The 23,906-nt window shown below is 41.5% G+C and overlaps 1 protein-coding gene across 2 annotated transcripts in view; it reads right to left on the reverse strand.

The window, feature by feature from the left end:
- The window catches only part of LOC115127473 (thrombospondin-2-like), a 138,232-nt gene that overhangs the window by 33,380 nt on the left and 80,946 nt on the right, over positions 1-23,906 (reverse strand). For both annotated transcript variants that reach the window (XM_065012591.1, XM_065012592.1), the window contains exons 12-15: positions 3,929-4,147; positions 3,525-3,632; positions 2,357-2,516; positions 1,377-1,495 (exon numbers count right to left, since the gene is read on the reverse strand). In XM_065012591.1, coding sequence (XP_064868663.1) covers positions 1,377-1,495; positions 2,357-2,516; positions 3,525-3,632; positions 3,929-4,147 — 606 coding nt within the window. The remainder of the gene's footprint in view (positions 1-1,376; positions 1,496-2,356; positions 2,517-3,524; positions 3,633-3,928; positions 4,148-23,906) is intronic.

Here is a 23,906-nt window from a genome sequence, read left to right on the forward strand (position 1 = left end):
GAGGGTTACAGGTCATTATCTGTGTCAGCATGTTAGAGAGGAGAGAGGAGGGTTACAGGTTATTGTCTGTGTCAACCTGTTAGAGAGGAGAGAGGAGGGTTACAGGTCATTGTCTGTGTCAGCCTGTTAGAGAGGAGAGTTACAGGTCATTGTCTATGTCAGCATGTTAGAGAGGAGGGTTACAGGTCAATGTCTGTCAGCCTGTTAGAGAGGAGAGTTACAGGTCATTGTCTGTGTCAGCCTGTTAGAGAGGAGAGAGGAGAGTTACAGGTCATTGTCTGTGTCAGCCTGTTAGAGAGGAGAGTTACAGGTCATATTCTTTGTCAGCCTGTTAGAGAGGAGAGTTACAGGTCATTGTCTGTGTCAGCCTTTTAGAGAGGAGAGAGGAGAGTTACAGGTCATTGTCTGTGTCAGCCTGTTAGAGAGGAGAGTTACAGGTCATATTCTGTGTCAGCCTGTTAGAGAGGAGAGAGGAGGGTTACAGGTCATTGACTGTGTCAGCCTGTTAGAGAGGAGGGTTACAGGTCATTGTTATTGTCAGCCTGTTAGAGAGGAGAGAGGAGAGTTACAGGTCATTGACTGTGTCAGCCTGTTAGAGAGGAGGGTTACAGGTCATTGTTATTGTCAGCCTGTTAGAGAGGAGAGTTACAGGTCATTGTCTGTGTCAGCCTGTTAGAGAGGAGAGTTACAGGTTATTGTCTGTGTCAGCCTGTTAGAGAGGAGAGAGGAGAGTTACAGGTCATTGTCTGTGTCAGCCTGTTAGAGAGGAGAGGTACAGGTCATTGTCTGTGTCAGCCTGTTAGAGAGGAGAGTTACAGGTCATTGTCTGTGTCAGCCTGTTAGAGAGGAGAGTTACAGGTCATTGTCTGTGTCAGCCTGTTAGAGAGGAGAGTTACAGGTCATTGTCTGTGTCAGCCTGTTAGAGAGGAGAGAGGAGAGTTACAGGTCATTGTCTGTGTCAGCCTGTTAGAGAGGAGAGTTACAGGTCATATCCTGTGTCAGCCTGTTAGAGATGAGAGTTACAGGTCATATCCTGTGTCAGCCTGTTAGAGAGGAGAGAGGAGAGTTACAGGTCATTGTCTGTGTCAGTCTGTTAGAGAGGAGAGTTACAGGTCATTGTCTGTGTCAGCCTGTTAGAGAGGAGAGGGGAGGGTTACAGATATCAGCTTGATTTTCCAGAACTTTTCTAAATGTTTTCCAGAATTCCCGGTTGGGAGATTCCTGGAATGAGGAATAAGGAGGGAGTGAATCCTCCAACTGCAACTGGGATTTCTGGGAATTGTTATAATGTTTCTGGAATTTAGCAACCCTAATGGCAATGGGGTAGCTTTTGTAATTACACAAGTAGTGTAATAGTGACTGTTTCTTTTTCCTACCTGGTCAGGGTTGTGTAATAGAGGACAGTTGTCACACTGGTCACCCACTCGATCCATGTCAGTGTCCTTTTGGTCATTGTTGTACACGTACGGACAGTTGTCTTGCTCATTTGGGATTTCTAAAGGAAAGGGGAAATGGACAATGAAAAGGAAATTGTAATATTATGTGTGCAGGACTTATCTTGAGTCATAATCTTAGATATTTGCTTGCATGTGGCATATATATATATTTTTTTTAACCTTTATTTAACTAGGCAAGTCAGTTAAGAACAAATTATTATTTTCAATGACATCCTAGAAACAGTGGGTTAACTGCCTGTTCAGGGGCAGAACAACAGATTTGTACCTTGTCAGCTCAGCAACCTTCTTGTTACTAGTCCAACGCTCTAACCACTAGGTTACCCTGCCGCCCCGAGCTAATGCTAATCAATCAGTTGATAGTTGAGGGTGAAAAGATTAATCGCAAATCTGCCAGCTAGTCATTCCTTTGCATGATTTACTATCCCGCAATAATCCATGAAATATCTTCTTAGTACCCATTACCAAGTACTGTTAAAGGGACACTTGGGGATTTTGGCAATGAGGCACATTATCTACCTCCCAGAGTCAGATGAACTTGTGGATAGCATTTATATGTCTTTGTTTCCAGTTTGAAGGAAGTTAGAGGAAGTTTCACAAGCCAATGCTAACTAGCATTAGCACAAGACTAGAATGTTAGCAGATACCCATAGACGTCCAGCCATTGAGTTAACACTAACTAGCAATTGAGCTAGCGCGAGTTAGCAACTTCCTTCAAACCGCATGCAAAGACATAAAAATGGTGTCGGCGAGTTCATCTGACTCTGGGGAAGGAGATAAATGATCACTTTAAATAATACATTAGAGGCATATAAAAGTCAAGAGTTGAAGGAGCCTATCCCCTAACTATGATATAACAGTGAAGCATATTCTTTAGTCATTTGGTCAGAAATAACTGGTACCATCTCCATCAATGTCGACAGCACAGGCATCTCCTTCGCCGTTGTGGTCAGTGTCAATCTGGGCAGGGTTGTGTTCGTAGGGGCAGTTATCACAACGGTCACCCACATCATCTTTATCAAAGTCAAACTGTCTGGGGTTATACAGGAGAGGACAGTTGTCCTGAGGAGAGAGACAGAGAATCAAAATGAGAATTATTAAAGCGTCCGTTGCTTGAAGAGGGCATTTGATTTCCTATTTAATTCATCTAAATACCCCGATGAAGGCATTTGATTTCCTATTTAATTCATCTAAATACCCCGATGAAGGCATTTGATTTCCTATTTAATTCATCTAAATACCCCGATGAAGGCATTTGATTTCCTATTTAATTCATCTAAATACCCCGAAAGGCATTTGATTTCCTATTTAATTCATCTATCTAAATACCATCTAAATACCCCGATGAAGGCATTTGATTTCCTATTTAATTCATCTAAATACCCCGATGAAGGCATTTGATTTCCTATTTAATTCATCTAAATACCCCGATGAAGGCATTTGATTTCCTATTTAATTCATCTAAATACCCCGATGAAGGCATTTGATTTCCTATTTAATTCATCTAAATACCCCGATGAAGGCATTTGCCGAAATGTGTTGGTTTTAACAATAAAACATTGACCCTTGAAGCAAACTTCTATTGTCCTACCAAGAGTTACTGAATATCTTTTCACCCATTTAATACATTTTCCTTAAAGGTCCAACACAGGCATTTTTATCTCAATATTAAATCTTTTCTGAGTAACAATCAAGTACCTAACTGTTATTGTTTTCAATTAAAATGGTTGAAAATAAACAAAAATAGCTTCTTAGCAAAGAGCAATTTCTCAAGCAATAATTTTGCTAGGAGTGTCTGGGAGTGGTCTGAGTGAGAGGCCTAATTGGAGAAGCCTAATGGGAGGCATAAGTAGCTAGGTTTGAAACTATCTTTGTTATTGGTCTATTAGCTTATATCGCCAGGCAGGTCAAAACTCCACCCATGCAAAACAAGTTTAAATTTCAGGAGGCATTATCATCATTTTCAGAATTTCACACTTTATTCCAACCTCATAGTGTGGAAATATATATATTAAAACAAAGGACAATAATATTTTGGACTTCACAGGGCCGTTAAAAAAGGTCTCCTACTCTCTCATCCACGATTGCATCATTGTCATCATCCTTGTCGCAAGCATCTCCCTGGCCGTCTTTGTCAAAGTCCTCTTGTCCAGAGTTAGGCAGGTTGGGGCAGTTATCCTGTTAAAGATTGATAAAGAAATGGAAACAGTTTTAGAAATAGCCACAGGAAGAACTATCAACGAGTGACATGCTGTAAGATTGGAAAAATATGGAAAATCTGCAGGTCTGGTATTGAGGATAAAAGTTTCCTGGACCTAGATTAAGCCTAGTCCTCGACTAAAGTGCATGCTCAATTGAAAATCTCAATTGAAACAAATTTTATTCCAGGACTAGTCCAGGAAGGTCTAGGTTTAATCAAGGACTATGGACTAGGCTTAATGTGGCACAGGAAACATAATGTTAGGGTCTGTTACCTTCCTGCAGTGATAGGTGGCGTTGGCGTCACACACCAGGTTCTGATTGGGCCATCCGTCTAGGTCAGAGTCCTCTCCACAGATGAAGCCATCCCCGGCATAGCCTATCCTACAATCACACTTATACATGGGGTCACTGAAGTGGCTAAGGTAGATACACTCAGCTGAACGGTGACAGTTGTGGGTCTTGTCTTTGCAGGGGTTCTCTGGCTCGCAAACCTAGAGAGATAGAGATGCGATAGAGAGAAAGAGAACAGTCTAAGAAGACCCCTCAGCCGGGGTATATTGGCATATACCACACCCCCTCTGACCTTATTGCTTAAATAAACCATTTTGTTTTGTCTAATTTGGCATATTTTCATTTCCCAAGGAAGAACATGGTAAAAGTGCAGTAAATCAGCGTATCAATCTCATCGTAAAGTGTGTTCTCAGATGTCATGTTATGTAACACTATGTGATGTTATGCCATGTTATGTGATGTTATGTCATGTCTTTTCATGTTATGCCATATGTGAGGGCTGTACTTCTGAACCTATATGCCCCCTACTCTGCCCTGACCCCTGTGCCCTGTGGATTCTGCTACAGTGTATTGTGTAGCTACAGCAAGAGAACACTGGTATGGCTACAGCTGTTATATCTCTATGGCTACAGCTGTCCATCTATAGGAAGTGAGTGGATGCCAGTCCATGAGCTCATACCATAACGTTACAACAGTGTTGCGTGATAACCAATAAGAAAACATTTATTCCTTTAATCAGCTCTGGGATACAGAGGCGCTCAATGCCAGCTATGAGACAATTCCCTTTCCCCTTCCCTCAAATCAATTCGTAGGATGTTAGCCTCGGATGTTAGCCTCGGATCAGAGCAGGCCCAGTTTTTAAAGGCCAGTGACAAGGTAGTGATTTACTAGGTATGTTATGCAACATTAGGGCAGAGCAGATCTGGGTTCAAATATTATTTGAGATCATTCAAATACTTTTGAGTGTTTGTTTTTGCCTGTCTGGAGTGCCAGAAGGGCAGGGATTGTAGTTTTGTGACGATTCTATTGGTTCCATTGTGCCAGGTAAGGTCAATCAAGCCCTGATAGTATTTTAAATAATTTCAAATATTATTTGAACCCAGGTCTATTGGAAAGCAGAGCTATGTAGCGAAATGATTCAACTTCCCAACAGGATTCACAGTTCTAAAGGAGAAACAATGTCTGTATACCACAACAGACGCGGTGCCAGTGTTAATGACCTAACAAAGCATCATTAAAACATCAGATATTTGTGGTTAGAGTGGAAACTGAGTGCTAACATATACATCAGATACACATACACATTACTTTGTAAAGTTCCACACACTTTATAGCTCTCATAGCAACTACCCACTCTACTAATACTGTAAACAGAGCCTCCTACCACCTCTACTAAAACTGTAAACCAAGCATCATACCACCTCTACTAACGCTGTAAACCAAGCCTCATACCACCTCTAATAATACTGTAAACCAAGCCTCATACCAACTCTACTAATACTGTAAACCAAGCCTCATACTACCTCTACTAATACTGTAAACCAAGCCTCATACCAACTCTACTAATACTGTAAACCAAGCCTCATACCAACTCTACTAATACTGTAAACCAAGCCTCATACCAACTCTACTAATACTGTAAACCAAGCCTCATACCAACTCTACTAATACTGTAAACCAAGCCTCATACCAACTCTACTAATACTGTAAACCAAGCATCCTACCAACTCTACTAATACTGTAAACCAAGCCTCATACCAACTCTACTACTACTGTAAACCAAGCCTCATACTACCTCTAATAATACTGTAAACCAAGCCTCATACCAACTCTACTAATACTGTAAACCAAGCCTCCTACCAACTCTACTAATACTGTAAACCAAACCTCATACCACTCCTACTAATACTGTAAACCAAGCCTCCTACCACCTCTACTAATACTGTAAACCAAGCCTCATACCACCTCTACTAATACTGTAAACCAAGCACCATACCACCTCTACTAATACTGTAAACCAAGCCTCATCCTACCTCTACGAATAGTGTAAACCAAGCCTCATACCAACTCTACTAATACTGTAAACCAAGCCTCATACCACCTCTACTAATATTGTAAACCAAGCCTCATACCACCTCTACTAATACTGTAAACCAAGCCTCATACCACCTCTACTAATACTGTAAACCAAGTCTCATACCACCTCTACTAATACTGTAAACCAAGCCTCATACCACCGCTACTAATACTGTAAACAAAGCCTCCATCCACCTACCACCGCTACTAATACTGTAAACCAAGCCTCCTACCACCTCTACTAAAACTGTAAACCAAGCATCATACCACCTCTACTAACGCTGTAAACCAAGCCTCATACCACCTCTAATAATACTGTAAAGCAAGCCTCATACCAACTCTACTAATACTGTAAACCAACCCTCATACTACCTCTACTAATACTGTAAACCAAGCCTCATACCACCTCTACTAATACTGTAAACCAAGCCTCATACCACCTCTACTAATACTGTAAACCAAGCTTCATACCACCTCTACTAAAACTGTAAACCAAGCCTCATACCACCTCTACTAAAACTGTAAACCAAGCCTCATACTACCTCTACTAAAACTGTAAACCAAGCCTCATACCACCTCTACTAAAACTGTAAACCAAGCCTCATACCACCTCTACCTATACTGTAAACCAAGCCTCATACTACCTCTACTAAAACTGTAAACGAAGCCTCATACCAACTCTACTAATACTGTAAACCAAGCCTCCATCCACCTACCACCACTATTAATACTGTAAACCAAGCCTCATACTACCTCTGCTAATACTGTAAACCAAGCCTCATACCAACTCTACTAATACTGTAAACCAAGCCTCCTACCACCTACTACCTCTACTAATACTGTAAACCAAGCCTCATACCACCTACTACCTCTACTAATACTGTAAACCAAGACTCATACTACCTCTACTAATACTGTAAACCAAGACTCATACTACCTCTACTAATACTGTAAACCAAGCCTCATACCACCTCTACTAATACGGTAAACCAAGCCTCATACTACCTCTACTAATACTGTAAACCAAGCCTCATACCACCTACCACCTCTACTAATACTGTAAACCAAGCCTCATACCACCTCTACTAATACTGTAAACCAAGCCTCATACTACCTCTACTAATAATGTAAACCAAGACTCATACTACCTCTACTAATACTGTAAACCAAGCCTCCTACCACCTACAACCGCTACTAATACTGTAAACCGAGCCTCATACCACCTCTACTAATACTGTAAACCAAGCCTCCTACCACCTAACACTCCTACTAATACTGTAAACCAAGCCTCCTACCACCTCTACTAATAATGTAAACCAAGCCTCATACCACCTCTACTAATACTGTAAACCAAGCCTCCTACCACCTCTACTAATAATGTAAACCAAGCCTCATACTACATCTACTAATACTGTAAACCAAGCCTCCTACCACCTACCACCATTACTAATACTGTAAACCAACCTCATACCACCTCTACTAATACTGTAAACCAAGCCTCCTACCACCTACCACTGCTACTAATACTGTAAACCAAGCCTCCTACCACCTACCACCGCTACTAATACTGTAATCCAACCTCATACCACCTCTACTAATACTGTAAACCAAGCCTCCTACCACCTACCACTGCTACTAATACTGTAAACCAAGCCTCCTACCACCTCTACTAATACTGTAAACCAAGCCTCATACCACCTCTACTAATACTGTAAACCAAGCCTCCTACCACCTACCACTGCTACTAATACTGTAAACCAAGCCTCACACCACCTCTACTAATACTGTAAACCAAGTCTCACACCACCTCTACTAATACTGTAAAGCAAGACTCATACCAACTCTACTAATACTGTAAACCAAGCCTCCTACCACCTACAACCACTCCTAATACTGTAAACCGAGCCTCATACCACCTCTACTAATACTGTAAACCAAACCTCCTACCACCTACCACTCCTACTAATACTGTAAACCAAGCCTCCTACCACCTTTACTAATAATGTAAACCAAGCCTCATACCACCTCTACTAATACTGTAAACCAAGCCTCATACCACCTCTACTAATACTGTAAACCAAGCCTCCTATACCACCTCTACTAATACTGTAAACCAAGCCTCCTACCACCTACTACTAATACTGTAAACCAAGCCTCATACCACCTCTACTAATACTGTAAACCAAGCCTCCTACCACCTACCAATACTGTAAACCAAGCCTCCTAAACCAACTCTAAGCATCTGTAAACCAAGCCTCTACTACCTCTACTAATACTGTAAACCAAGCCTCATACCACTCCTACTAATACTGTAAACCAAGCCTCCTACCACCTCTACTAATACTGTAAACCAAGCCTCATACCACCTCTACTAATACTGTAAACCAAGCCTCATACCACCTCTACTAATACTGTAAACCAAGCCTCATCCTACCTCTACTAATACTGTAAACCAAGCCTCATACCAACTCTACTAATACTGTAAACCAAGCCTCATACCACTCTACTAATACTGTAAACCAAGCCTCATACCACCTCCTACTAATACTGTAAACCAAGCCTCATACCACCTCTACTAATACTGTAAACCAAGCCTCATACCACCACTCTACTAATACTGTAAACCAAGCCTCATACCACCTCTACTAATACTGTAAACCAAGCCTCATACCACCTCTACTAATACTGTAAACCAAGCCTCATACCACCTCTACTAATACTGTAAACCAAGCCTCATACCACCTCTACTAATACTGTAAACCAAGCCTCATACCAACTCTACTAATACTGTAAACCAAGCCTCATACCACCTCTACTAATACTGTAAACCAAGCCTCATACCAACTCTACTAATACTGTAAACCAAGCCTCATACCAACTCTACTAATACTGTAAACCAAGCCTCATACCAACTCTACTAATACTGTAAACCAAGCCTCATACCAACTCTACTACTACTGTAAACCAAGCCTCATACTACCTCTACTAATACTGTAAACCAAGCCTCATACCACTCCTACTAATACTGTAAACCAAGCCTCCTACCACCTCTACTAATACTGTAAACCAAGCCTCATACCACCTCTACTAATACTGTAAACCAAGCCTCATACCACCTCTACTAATACTGTAAACCAAGCCTCATACCACCTCTACTAATACTGTAAACCAAGCCTCATACCACTCTACTAATACTGTAAACCAAGCCTCATACCACCACTCTACTAATACTGTAAACCAAGCCTCATACCACCTCTACTAATACTGTAAACCAAGCCTCATACCACCTCTACTAATACTGTAAACCAAGCCTCATACCACCTCTACTAATACTGTAAACCAAGCCTCATATACCACTCTACTAATACTGTAAACCAAGCCTCATACCACCTCTACTAAAACTGTAAACCAAGCCTCATACCACCTCTACCTATACTGTAAACCAAGCCTCATACTACCTCTACTAATACTGTAAACCAAGCCTCATACCAACTCTACTAATACTGTAAACCAAGCCTCATACCACCTCTACTAATACTGTAAACCAAGCCTCATACCACCTCTACTAATACTGTAAACCAAGCCTCATACCAACTCTACTAATACTGTAAACCAAGCCTCCTACCACCTACTACCTCTACTAATACTGTAAACCAAGCCTCATACCACCTACTACCTACTAATACTGTAAACCAAGACTCATACTACCTCTACTAATACTGTAAACCAAGACTCATACCACCTCTACTAATACTGTAAACCAAGCCTCATACCACCTCTACTAATACTGTAAACCAAGCCTCATACCACCTCTACTAATACTGTAAACCAAGCCTCATACCACCTCTACTAATACTGTAAACCAAGCCTCATACCACCTCTACTAATACTGTAAACCAAGCCTCATACCACCTCTACTAATACTGTAAACCAAGCCTCATACCACCTCTACTAATACTGTAAACCAAGCCTCCTACCACCTACAACCACTACTAATACTGTAAACCAAGCCTCATACCACCTCTACTAATACTGTAAACCAAGCCTCCTACCACCTAACACTCTACTAATACTGTAAACCAAGCCTCATACCACCTCTACTAATACTGTAAACCAAGCCTCATACCACCTCTACTAATACTGTAATCCAAGCCTCCTACCACCTCTACTAATATTGTAAACCAAGCCGCATACCACCTCTACTAATACTGTAAACCAAGCCTCCTACCACCTACCACCGTTACTAATACTGTAAACCAACCTCATACCACCTCTACTAATACTGTAAACCAAGCCTCCTACCACCTACCACTGCTACTAATACTGTAAACCAAGCCTCCTACCACCTACCACCTCTACTAATACTGTAAACCAACCTCATACCACCTCTACTAATACTGTAAACCAAGCCTCCTACCACCTACCACTGCTACTAGTACTGTAAACCAAGCCTCCTACCACCTCTACTAATACGGTAAACCAAGCATCATACCACCTCTACTAATATTGTAAACCAAGCCTCATACCACCTCTACTAATACTGTAAACCAAGTCTCATACCACCTCTACTAATACTGTAAACCAAGCCTCATACCAACTCTACTAATACTGTAAACCAAGCCTCATACCAACTCTACTAATACTGTAAACCAAGCCTCCTACCACCTACAACCACTCCTAATACTGTAAACCGAGCCTCATACCACCTCTACTAATACTGTAAACCAAACCTCCTACCACCTACCACTCCTACTGTAAACCAAGCCTCCAACCACCTTTACTAATAATGTAAACCAAGCCTCATACCACCTCTACTAATACTGTAAACCAAGCCTCATACCACCTCTACTAATACTGTAAACCAAGCCTCCTACCACCTACCACCGTTACTAATACTGTAAACCAACCTCATACCACCTCTACTAATACTGTAAACCAAGCCTCACCTACCACCACCTCCTACCACTCTACTAATACTGTAAACCAAGCCTCATACCACCTGTAAACCAAGCCTCCTACTAATACTGTAAACCAAGCCTCATACCACCTCTACTAATACTGTAAACCAAGCCTCCTACCAACTCTACTAATACTGTAAACCAAGCCTCATACCAACTCTACTACTACTGTAAACCAAGCCTCATACTACCTCTACTAATACTGTAAACCAAGCCTCATACCACTCCTACTAATACTGTAAACCAAGCCTCATACCACCTCTACTAATACTGTAAACCAAGCCTCCTACCACCTCTACTAATACTGTAAACCAAGCCTCATACCACCTCTACTAATACTGTAAACCAAGCCTCATACCACCTCTACTAATACTGTAAACCAAGCCTCATACCACCTCTACTAATACTGTAAACCAAGCCTCATACCACCTCTACTAATACTGTAAACCAAGCCTCATACCACCTCTACTAATACTGTAAACCAAGCCTCATACCACCTCTACTAATACTGTAAACCAAGCCTCATACCACCTCTACTAATACTGTAAACCAAGCCTCATACCACCTACTCTACTAATACTGTAAACCAAGCCTCATACCACCTCTACTAATACTGTAAACCAAGCCTCACCACCACCTCTACTAATACTGTAAACCAAGCCTCATACCAACTCTACTAATACTGTAAACCAAGCCTCATACCACCTCTACTAATACTGTAAACCAAGCCTCATACCACCTCTACTAATACTGTAAACCAAGCCTCATACCACTCTACTAATACTGTAAACCAAGCCTCACCTACCACCTCTACTAATACTGTAAACCAAGCCTCATACCACCTCTACTAATACTGTAAACCAAGCCTCATACCACCTCTACTAATACTGTAAACCAAGCCTCATACCACCTCTACTAATACTGTAAACCAAGCCTCATACCACCTCTACTAATACTGTAAACCAAGCCTCCACCTACCACCTCTACTAATACTGTAAACCAAGCCTCATACCACCTCTACTAATACTGTAAACCAAGCCTCATACCACCTCTACTAACTGTAAACCAAGCCTCATACCACCTCTACTAATACTGTAAACCAAGCCTCATACCACCTCTACTAATACTGTAAACCAAGCCTCATACCACCTCTACTAATACTGTAAACCAAGCCTCATACCACCTCTACTAATACTGTAAACCAAGCCTCATACCACCTCTACTAATACTGTAAACCAAGCCTCATACCACCTCTACTAATACTGTAAACCAAGCTGTAAAAACCAAGCCTCATACCAACCAGCTCTACTAATACTGTAAACCAAGCCTCATACCTACCTCTACTAATACTGTAAACCAAGCCTCATACTACCTCTACTAATACTGTAAACCAAGCCTCATACCAACTCTACTAATACTGTAAACCAAGCCTCATACCAACTCTACTAATACTGTAAACCAAGCCTCATACCAACCTCTACTAATACTGTAAACCAAGCCTCCACTACCACTAATACTGTAAACCAAGCCTCATACCACCTCTACTAATACTGTAAACCAAGCCTCATACCACCTCTACTAATACTGTAAACCAAGCCTCATACCACCTCTACTAATACTGTAAACCAAGCCTCATACCACCTCTACTAATACTGTAAACCAAGCCTCATACCACCTCTACCTCTACTAATACTGTAAACCAAGCCTCATACCACCTCTACTAATACTGTAAACCAAGACTACACCTACCACCTCTACTAATACTGTAAACCAAGCCTCATACCACCTCTACTAATACTGTAAACCAAGCCTCATACCACCTCTACTAATACTGTAAACCAAGCCTCCTATCCAACTCTACTAATACTGTAAACCAAGCCTCATACCACCTCTACTAATACTGTAAACCAAGCCTCATACCACCTCTACTAATACTGTAAACCAAGCCTCATACTACCTCTACTAATACTGTAAACCAAGCCTCATACCACCTCTACTAATACTGTAAACCAAGCCTCATACCACCTCTACTAATACTGTAAACCAAGCCTCCTACCACCTACTACTAATACTGTAAACCAAGCCTCATACCACCTCCTACCACCTCTACTAATACTGTAAACCAAGCCTCCATACCACCTCTACTAATACTGTAAACCAAGCCTCATACCACCTCTACTAATACTGTAAACCAAGCCTCATACCTACCTCTACTAATACTGTAAACCAAGCCTCATACTACCTCTACTAATACTGTAAACCAAGCCTCCTACCACCTACAACCTACTAATACTGTAAACCAAGCCTCATACCACCTCTACTAATACTGTAAACCAAGCCTCCTAATACACCTAACACTACCTACTAATACTGTAAACCAAGCCTCATACCACCTCTACTAATACTGTAAACCAAGCCTCATACCACCTCTACTAATACTGTAAACCAAGCCTCATACCACCTCTACTAATACTGTAAACCAAGCCTCCTACCACCTACCACTCTACTAATACTGTAAACCAAGCCTCATACCACCTCTACTAATACTGTAAACCAAGCCTCCTACCACCTCTACTAATACTGTAAACCAAGCCTCATACCACCTCTACTAATACTGTAAACCAAGCCTCCTACCACCTACCACCTCTACTAATACTGTAAACCAAGCCTCATACCACCTCTACTAATACTGTAAACCAAGCCTCCTACCACCTACCACTACTAATACTGTAAACCAAGCCTCCTACCACCTACCACTGTAAACCAAGCCTCTACTAATACTGTAAACCAAGCCTCATACCACCTCTACTAATACTGTAAACCAAGCCTCCTACCACCTCTACTAATACTGTAAACCAAGCCTCATACCACCTCTACTAATACTGTAAACCAAGCCTCATACCACCTCTACTAATACTGTAAACCAAGCCTCCATCCACCTACCACCTACTAATACTGTAAACCAAGCCTCACCTACCACCTCTACTAATACTGTAAACCAAGCCTCATACCACTCTCTACTAATACTGTAAACCAAGCCTCCATACCACCTCTACTAATACTGTAAACCAAGCCTCCTACCACCTACCACTCTCTACTAATACTGTAAACCAAGCCTCCACCTACCACCTCTACTAATACTGTAAACCAAGCCTCATACCACCTACCACCGCTACTAATACTGTAAACCAAGCCTCATACCAACTCTACTAATACTGTAAACCATCCTCATACCACCCACCATCTCTACTAATACTGTAAACCAAGCCTGATACTACCTCTACCTAATACTGTAAACCAAGCCTCATACCACCTCTACTAATACTGTAAACCAAGCCTTATACCAACTCTACTAATACTGTAAACCAAGCCTCATACCAACTCTACTAATACTGTAAACCAAGCCTCATACCACCTCTACTAATACTGTAAACCAAGCCTCATACCAACTCTACCAATACTGTAAACCAAGCCTCATACCAACTCTACTAATACTGTAAACACATCCTCATACCACCCACCAGCTCTACTAATACTGTAAACCAAGCCTGATACTACCTCTACCTATACTGTAAACCAAGCCTCATACTACCTCTACTAATACTGTAAACCAAGCCTCATACCAACTCTACTAATACTGTAAACCAAGCCTCATACCAACTCTACTAAAACTGTAAACCAAGCCTCATACCACCTCTACTAAAACTGTAAACCAAGCCTCATACCACCTCTACTAATACTGTAAACCAAGCCTCCTACTACCTCTACTAATACTGTAAACCAAGCCTCATACCAACTCTACTAATACTGTAAACGAAGCCTCCTACCACCTACTACCTCTACTAATACTGTAAACCAAGCCTCATACCACCTACTACCTCTACTAATACTGTAAACCAAGACTCATACTAACTCTACTAATACTGTAAACCGAGACTCATACCACCTACCACCTCTACTAATACTGTAAACCAAGCCTCATACCACCTCTACTAATACTGTAAACCAAGCCTCATACCACCTCTACTAATACTGTAAACCAAGCCTCATACTACCACCTACTAATAATGTAAACCAAGACTCATACTACCTCTACTAATACTGTAAACCAAGCCTCCTACCACCTACAACCGCTACTAATACTGTAAACCGAGCCTCCATCCACCTCTACTAATACTGTAAACAAAGCCTCCTACCACCTAACACTCCTACTAATACTGTAAACCAAGCCTCATACCACCTCTACTAATACTGTAAACCAAGCCTCATACTACCTCTACTAATAATGTAAACCAAGACTCATACTACCTCTTCTAATACTGTAAACCAAGCCTCCTACCACCTACAACCGCTACTAATACTGTAAACCGAGCCTCATACCACCTCTACGAATACTGTAATCCAAGCCTCATACCACCTCTTCTAATACTGTAAACCAAGCCTCCTACCACCTACCACCATTACTAATACTGTAAACCAACCTCATACCACCTCTACTAATACTGTAAACCAAGCCTCCTACCACCTACCACTGCTACTAATACTGTAAACCAAGCATCCTACCATCTACCACCTCTACTAATACTGTAAACCAAGCCTCCTACCACCGTTACTAATACTGTAAACCAAGCCTCCATCCACCTACCACCGCTACTAATACTGTAAACCAAGCCTCATACTACCTCTACTAATACCGTAAACCAAGCCTCATACCAACTCTACTAATAATGTAAACCAAGCCTCCTACCACCTCTACTAATACTGTAAACCAAGCCTCATACCAACTCTACTAATACTGTAAACCAAGACACCTACCACCTACCACCGCTACTAATACTGTAAACCAAGCCTCCATCCACCTACCACCGCTACTAATACTGTAAACCAAGCCTCCATCCACCTACCACCGCTACTAATACTGTAAACCAAGCCTCCATCCACCTACCACCGCTACTAATACTGTAAACCAAGCCTCATACCAACCTACTAATACTGTAAACCATCCTCATACCACCCACCATCTCTACTAATACTGTAAACCAAGCCTGATACTACCTCTACTAATACTGTAAACCAAGCCTCATACTACCTCTACTAATACTGTAAACCAAGCCTTATACCAACTCTACTAATACTGTAAACCAAGCCTCATACCCACTCTACTAATACTGTAAACCAAGCCTCATACCACCTCTAATAATACTGTAAACCAAGCCTCATACCAACTCTACTAATACTGTAAACCAAGCCTCATAACAACTGTACTAATACTGTAAACACATCCTCATACCACCCACCACCTCTACTAATACTGTAAACCAAGCCTGATACTACCTCTACTATACTGTAAACCAAGCCTCATACCACCTCTACTAATACTGTAAACCAAGCCTCATACCAACTCTACTAATACTGTAAACCAAGCCTCATACTACCTCTACTAAAACTGTAAACCAAGCCTCATACCACCTCTACTAAAACTGTAAACCAAGCCTCATACCACCTCTACTAATACTGTAAACCAAGCCTCCTACTACCTCTGCTAATACTGTAAACCAAGCCTCATACCAACTCTACTAATACTGTAAACGAAGCCTCCTACCACCTACTACCTCTACTAATACTGTAAACCAAGCCTCATACCACCTACTACCTCTACTAATACTGTAAACCAAGACTCATACTAACTCTACTAATACTGTAAACCGAGACTCATACCACCTACCACCTCTACTAATACTGTAAACCAAGCCTCATACCACCTCTACTAATACTGTAAACCAAGCCTCATACCACCTCTACTAATACTGTAAACCAAGCCTCATACCACCTCTACTAATACTGTAAACCAAGCCTCATACCAACTCTACTAATACTGTAAACACATCCTCATACCACCCACCATCTCTACTAATACTGTAAACCAAGCCTGATACTACCTCTACCTATACTGTAAACCAAGCCTCATACTACCTCTACTAATACTGTAAACCAAGCCTTATACCAACTCTACTAATACTGTAAACCAAGCCTCATACCAACTCTACTAATACTGTAAACCAAGCCTCATACCACCTCTAATAATACTGTAAACCAAGCCTCATACCAACTCTACTAATACTGTAAACCAAGCCTCATAACAACTGTACTAATACTGTAAACACATCCTCATACCACCCACCAGCTCTACTAATACTGTAAACCAAGCCTGATACTACCTCTACCTATACTGTAAACCAAGCCTCATACTACCTCTACTAATACTGTAAACCAAGCCTCATACCAACCTACTAATACTGTAAACCAAGCCTCATACTACCTCTACTAAAACTGCAAACCAAGCCTCATACCACCTACTAAAACTGTAAACCAAGCCTCATACCACCTCTACTAATACTGTAAACCAAGCCTCCTACTACCTCTACTAATACTGTAAACCAAGCCTCATACCAACTCTACTAATACTGTAAACCAAGCCTCCTACCACCTACTACCTCTACTAATACTGTAAACCAAGCCTCATACCACCTACTACCTACTAATACTGTAAACCAAGACTCATACTAACTCTACTAATACTGTAAACCGAGACTCATACCACCTACCACCTCTACTAATACTGTAAACCAAGCCTCATACCACCTCTACTAATACTGTAAACCAAGCCTCATACCACCTCTACTAATACTGTAAACCAAGCCTCATACTACCTCTACTAATAATGTAAACCAAGACTCATACTACCTCTACTAATACTGTAAACCAAGCCTCCTACCACCTACAACCGCTACTAATACTGTAAACCGAGCCTCATTCCACCTCTACTAATACTGTAAACAAAGCCTCCTACCACCTAACACTCCTACTAATACTGTAAACCAAGCCTCATACCACCTCTACTAATACTGTAAACCAAGCCTCATACTACCTCTACTAATAATGTAAACCAAGACTCATACTACCTCTTCTAATACTGTAAACCAAGCCTCCTACCAACTACAACCGCTACTAATACTGTAAACCGAGCCTCATACCACCTCTACGAATACTGTAATCCAAGCCTCATACCACCTCTTCTAATACTGTAAACCAAGCCTCCTACCACCTACCACCATTACTAATACTGTAAACCAACCTCATACCACCTCTACTAATACTGTAAACCAAGCCTCCTACCACCTACCACTGCTACTAATACTGTAAACCAAGCATCCTACCATCTACCACCTCTACTAATACTGTAAACCAAGCCTCCTACCACCGTTACTAATACTGTAAACCAAGCCTCCATCCACCTACCACCGCTACTAATACTGTAAACCAAGCCTCATACTACCTCTACTAATACCGTAAACCAAGCCTCATACCAACTCTACTAATAATGTAAACCAAGCCTCCTACCACCTCTACTAATACTGTAAACCAAGCCGCATACCAACGCTACTAATACTGTAAACCAAGACACCTACCACCTACCACCGCTACTAATACTGTAAACCAAGCCTCCATCCACCTACCACCGCTACTAATACTGTAAACCAAGCCTCCATCCACCTACCACCGCTACTAATACTGTAAACCAAGCCTCCATCCACCTACCACCGCTACTAATACTGTAAACCAAGCCGCATACCAACTCTACTAATACTGTAAACACATCCTCATACCACCCACCATCTCTACTAATACTGTAAACCAAGCCTGATACTACCTCTACCTATACTGTAAACCAAGCCTCATACTACCTCTACTAATACTGTAAACCAAGCCTTATACCAACTCTACTAATACTGTAAACCAAGCCTCATACCCACTCTACTAATACTGTAAACCAAGCCTCATACCACCTCTAATAATACTGTAAACCAAGCCTCATACCAACTCTACTAATACTGTAAACCAAGCCTCATAACAACTGTACTAATACTGTAAACACATCCTCATACCACCCACCAGCTCTACTAATACTGTAAACCAAGCCTGATACTACCTCTACCTATACTGTAAACCAAGCCTCATACTACCTCTACTAATACTGTAAACCAAGCCTCATACCAACTCTACTAATACTGTAAACCAAGCCTCATACTACCTCTACTAAAACTGTAAACCAAGCCTCATACCACCTCTACTAAAACTGTAAACCAAGCCTCATACCACCTCTACTAATACTGTAAACCAAGCCTCCTACTACCTCTGCTAATACTGTAAACCAAGCCTCATACCAACTCTACTAATACTGTAAACGAAGCCTCCTACCACCTACTACCTCTACTAATACTGTAAACCAAGCCTCATACCACCTACTACCTCTACTAATACTGTAAACCAAGACTCATACTAACTCTACTAATACTGTAAACCGAGACTCATACCACCTACCACCTCTACTAATACTGTAAACCAAGCCTCATACCACCTCTACTAATACTGTAAACCAAGCCTCATACCACCTCTACTAATACTGTAAACCAAGCCTCATACTACCTCTACTAATAATGTAAACCAAGACTCATACTACCTCTACTAATACTGTAAACCAAGCCTCCTACCACCTACAACCGCTACTAATACTGTAAACCGAGCCTCATTCCACCTCTACTAATACTGTAAACAAAGCCTCCTACCACCTAACACTCCTACTAATACTGTAAACCAAGCCTCATACCACCTCTACTAATACTGTAAACCAAGCCTCATACTACCTCTACTAATAATGTAAACCAAGACTCATACTACCTCTTCTAATACTGTAAACCAAGCCTCCTACCACCTACAACCGCTACTAATACTGTAAACCGAGCCTCATACCACCTCTACGAATACTGTAATCCAAGCCTCATACCACCTCTTCTAATACTGTAAACCAAGCCTCCTACCACCTACCACCATTACTAATACTGTAAACCAACCTCATACCACCTCTACTAATACTGTAAACCAAGCCTCCTACCACCTACCACTGCTACTAATACTGTAAACCAAGCCTCCTACCACCTACCACCGCTACTAATACTGTAATCCAACCTCATACCACCTCTACTAATACTGTAAACCAAGCCTCCTACCACCTACCACTGCTACTAATACTGTAAACCAAGCCTCCTACCACCTCTACTAATACTGTAAACCAAGCCTCATACCACCTCTACTAATACTGTAAACCAAGCCTCCTACCACGTACCACTGCTACTAATACTGTAAACCAAGCCTCACACCACCTCTACTAATACTGTAAACCAAGTCTCACACCACCTCTACTAATACTGTAAAGCAAGACTCATACCAACTCTACTAATACTGTAAACCAAGCCTCCTACCACCTACAACCACTCCTAATACTGTAAACCGAGCTTCATACCACCTCTACTAATACTGTAAACCAAACCTCCTACCACCTACCACTCCTACTAATACTGTAAACCAAGCCTCCTACCACCTTTACTAATAATGTAAACCAAGCCTCATACCACCTCTACTAATACTGTAATCCAAGCCTCATACCACCTCTACTAATACTGTAGACCAAGCCTCATACCACCTCTACTAATACTGTAAACCAAGCCTCCTACCACCTACCACCGTTACTAATACTGTAAACCAACCTCATACCACCTCTACTAATACTGTAAACCAAGCCTCCTACCACCTACCACTGCTACTAATACTGTAAACCAAGCATCCTACCATCTACCACCTCTACTAATACTGTAAACCAAGCCTCATACCACCTCTACTAATACTGTAAACCAAGCCTCATACTACCTCTACTAATAATGTAAACCAATACTCATACTACCTCTACTAATACTGTAAACCAAGCCTCCTACCACCTACAACCGCTACTAATACTGTAAACCGAGCCTCATTCCACCTCTACTAATACTGTAAACCAAGCCTCCTACCACCTCTACTAATACTGTAATCCAAGCCTCCTACCACCTCTACTAATACTGTAAACCAAGCCTCATACCACCTCTACTAATACTGTAAACCAAGCCTCCTACCACCTACCACTGCTACTAATACTGTAAACCAAGCCTCACACCACCTCTACTAATACTGTAAACCAAGTCTCACACCACCTCTACTAATACTGTAAAGCAAGACTCATACCAACTCTACTAATACTGTAAACCAAGCCTCCTACCACCTACCACCGTTACTAATACTGTAAACCAACCTCATACCACCTCTACTAATACTGTAAACCAAGCCTCCTACCACCTACCACTGCTACTAATACTGTAAACCAAGCATCCTACCATCTACCACCTCTACTAATACTGTAAACCAAGCCTCATACCACCTCTACTAATACTGTAAACCAAGCCTCATACTACCTCTACTAATAATGTAAACCAATACTCATACTACCTCTACTAATACTGTAAACCAAGCCTCCTACCACCTACAACCGCTACTAATACTGTAAACCAAGCCTCATACCACCTCTACTAATACTGTAAACCAAGCCTCCTACCACCTACCACTCCTACTAATACTGTAAACCAAGCCTCCTACCACCTCTACTAATACTGTAAACCAAGCCTCCTACCACCTACCACTCCTACTAATACTGTAAACCAAGCCTCCTACCACCTTTACTAATAATGTAAACCAAGCCTCATACCACCTCTACTAATACTGTAAACCAAGCCTCATACCACCTCTACTAATACTGTAAACCAAGCCTCATACCACCTCTACTAATACTGTAAACCAAGCCTCCTACCACCTACCACCGTTACTAATACTGTAAACCAACCTCATACCACCTCTACTAATACTGTAAACCAAGCCTCCTACCACCTACCACTGCTACTAATACTGTAAACCAAGCCTCCTACCATCTACCACCTCTACTAATACTGTAAACCAAGCCTCATACCACCTCTACTAATACTGTAAACCAAGCCTCATACTACCTCTACTAATAATGTAAACCAATACTCACTACCTCTACTAATACTGTAAACCAAGCCTCCTACCACCTACAACCGCTACTAATACTGTAAACCAAGCCTCATTCCACCTCTACTAATACTGTAAACCAAGCCTCCTACCACCTAACACTCCTACTAATACTGTAAACCAAGCCTCCTACCACCTCTACTAATACTGTAATCCAAGCCTCCTACCACCTCTACTAATACTGTAAACCAAGCCTCATACCACCTCTACTAATACTGTAAACCAAGCCTCCTACCACCTACCACTGCTACTAATACTGTAAACCAAGCCTCACACCACCTCTACTAATACTGTAAACCAAGTCTCACACCACCTCTACTAATACTGTAAAGCAAGACTCATACCAACTCTACTAATACTGTAAACCAAGCCTCCTACCACCTACCACCGTTACTAATACTGTAAACCAACCTCATACCACCTCTACTAATACTGTAAACCAAGCCTCCTACCACCTACCACTGCTACTAATACTGTAAACCAAGCATCCTACCATCTACCACCTCTACTAATACTGTAAACCAAGCCTCATACCACCTCTACTAATACTGTAAACCAAGCCTCATACTACCTCTACTAATAATGTAAACCAATACTCATACTACCTCTACTAATACTGTAAACCAAGCCTCCTACCACCTACAACCGCTACTAATACTGTAAACCGAGCCTCATTCCACCTCTACTAATACTGTAAACCAAGCCTCCTACCACCTAACACTCCTACTAATACTGTAAACCAAGCCTCCTACCACCTCTACTAATACTGTAATCCAAGCCTCCTACCACCTCTACTAATACTGTAAACCAAGCCTCATACCACCTCTACTAATACTGTAAACCAAGCCTCCTACCACCTACCACTGCTACTAATACTGTAAACCAAGCCTCACACCACCTCTACTAATACTGTAAACCAAGTCTCACACCACCTCTACTAATACTGTAAAGCAAGACTCATACCAACTCTACTAATACTGTAAACCAAGCCTCCTACCACCTACAACCACTCCTAATACTGTAAACCGAGCTTCATACCACCTCTACTAATACTGTAAACCAAACCTCCTACCACCTACCACTCCTACTAATACTGTAAACCAAGCCTCCTACCACCTACCACCGTTACTAATACTGTAAACCAACCTCATACCACCTCTACTAATACTGTAAACCAAGCCTCCTACCACCTACCACTGCTACTAATACTGTAAACCAAGCATCCTACCATCTACCACCTCTACTAATACTGTAAACCAAGCCTCCTACCACCGTTACTAATACTGTAAACCAAGCCTCCATCCACCTACCACCGCTACTAATACTGTAAACACAGCCTCTTAACACCTACCATCTCTACTAATACTGTAAACCAAGCCTCATACTACCTCTACTAATACCGTAAACCAAGACTCATACCAACTCTACTAATAATGTAAACCAAGCCTCCTACCACCTACTACCTCTACTAATACTGTAAACCAAGCCACCTACCACCGCTACTAATACTGTAAACCAAGCCTCCATCCACCTACCACCGCTACTAATACTGTAAACCAAGCCGCATACCAACTCTATTAATACTGTAAACACATCCTCATACCACCCACCATCTCTACTAATACTGTAAACCAAGCCTGATACTACCTCTACCTATACTGTAAACCAAGCCTCATACTACCTCTACTAATACTGTAAACCAAGCCTTATACCAACTCTACTAATACTGTAAACCAAGCCTCATACCAACTCTACTAATACTGTAAACCAAGCCTCATACCACCTCTACTAATACTGTAAACCAAGCCTCATACCAACTCTACTAATACTGTAAACCAAGCCTCATAACAACTCTACTAATACTGTAAACACATCCTCATACCACCCACCATCTCTACTAATACTGTAAACCAAGCCTGATACTACCTCTACCTATACTGTAAACCAAGCC

This window comes from Oncorhynchus nerka, linkage group LG28 (genome assembly GCF_034236695.1).
Source record: "Oncorhynchus nerka isolate Pitt River linkage group LG28, Oner_Uvic_2.0, whole genome shotgun sequence".
Taxonomy (NCBI): domain Eukaryota; kingdom Metazoa; phylum Chordata; class Actinopteri; order Salmoniformes; family Salmonidae; genus Oncorhynchus; species Oncorhynchus nerka.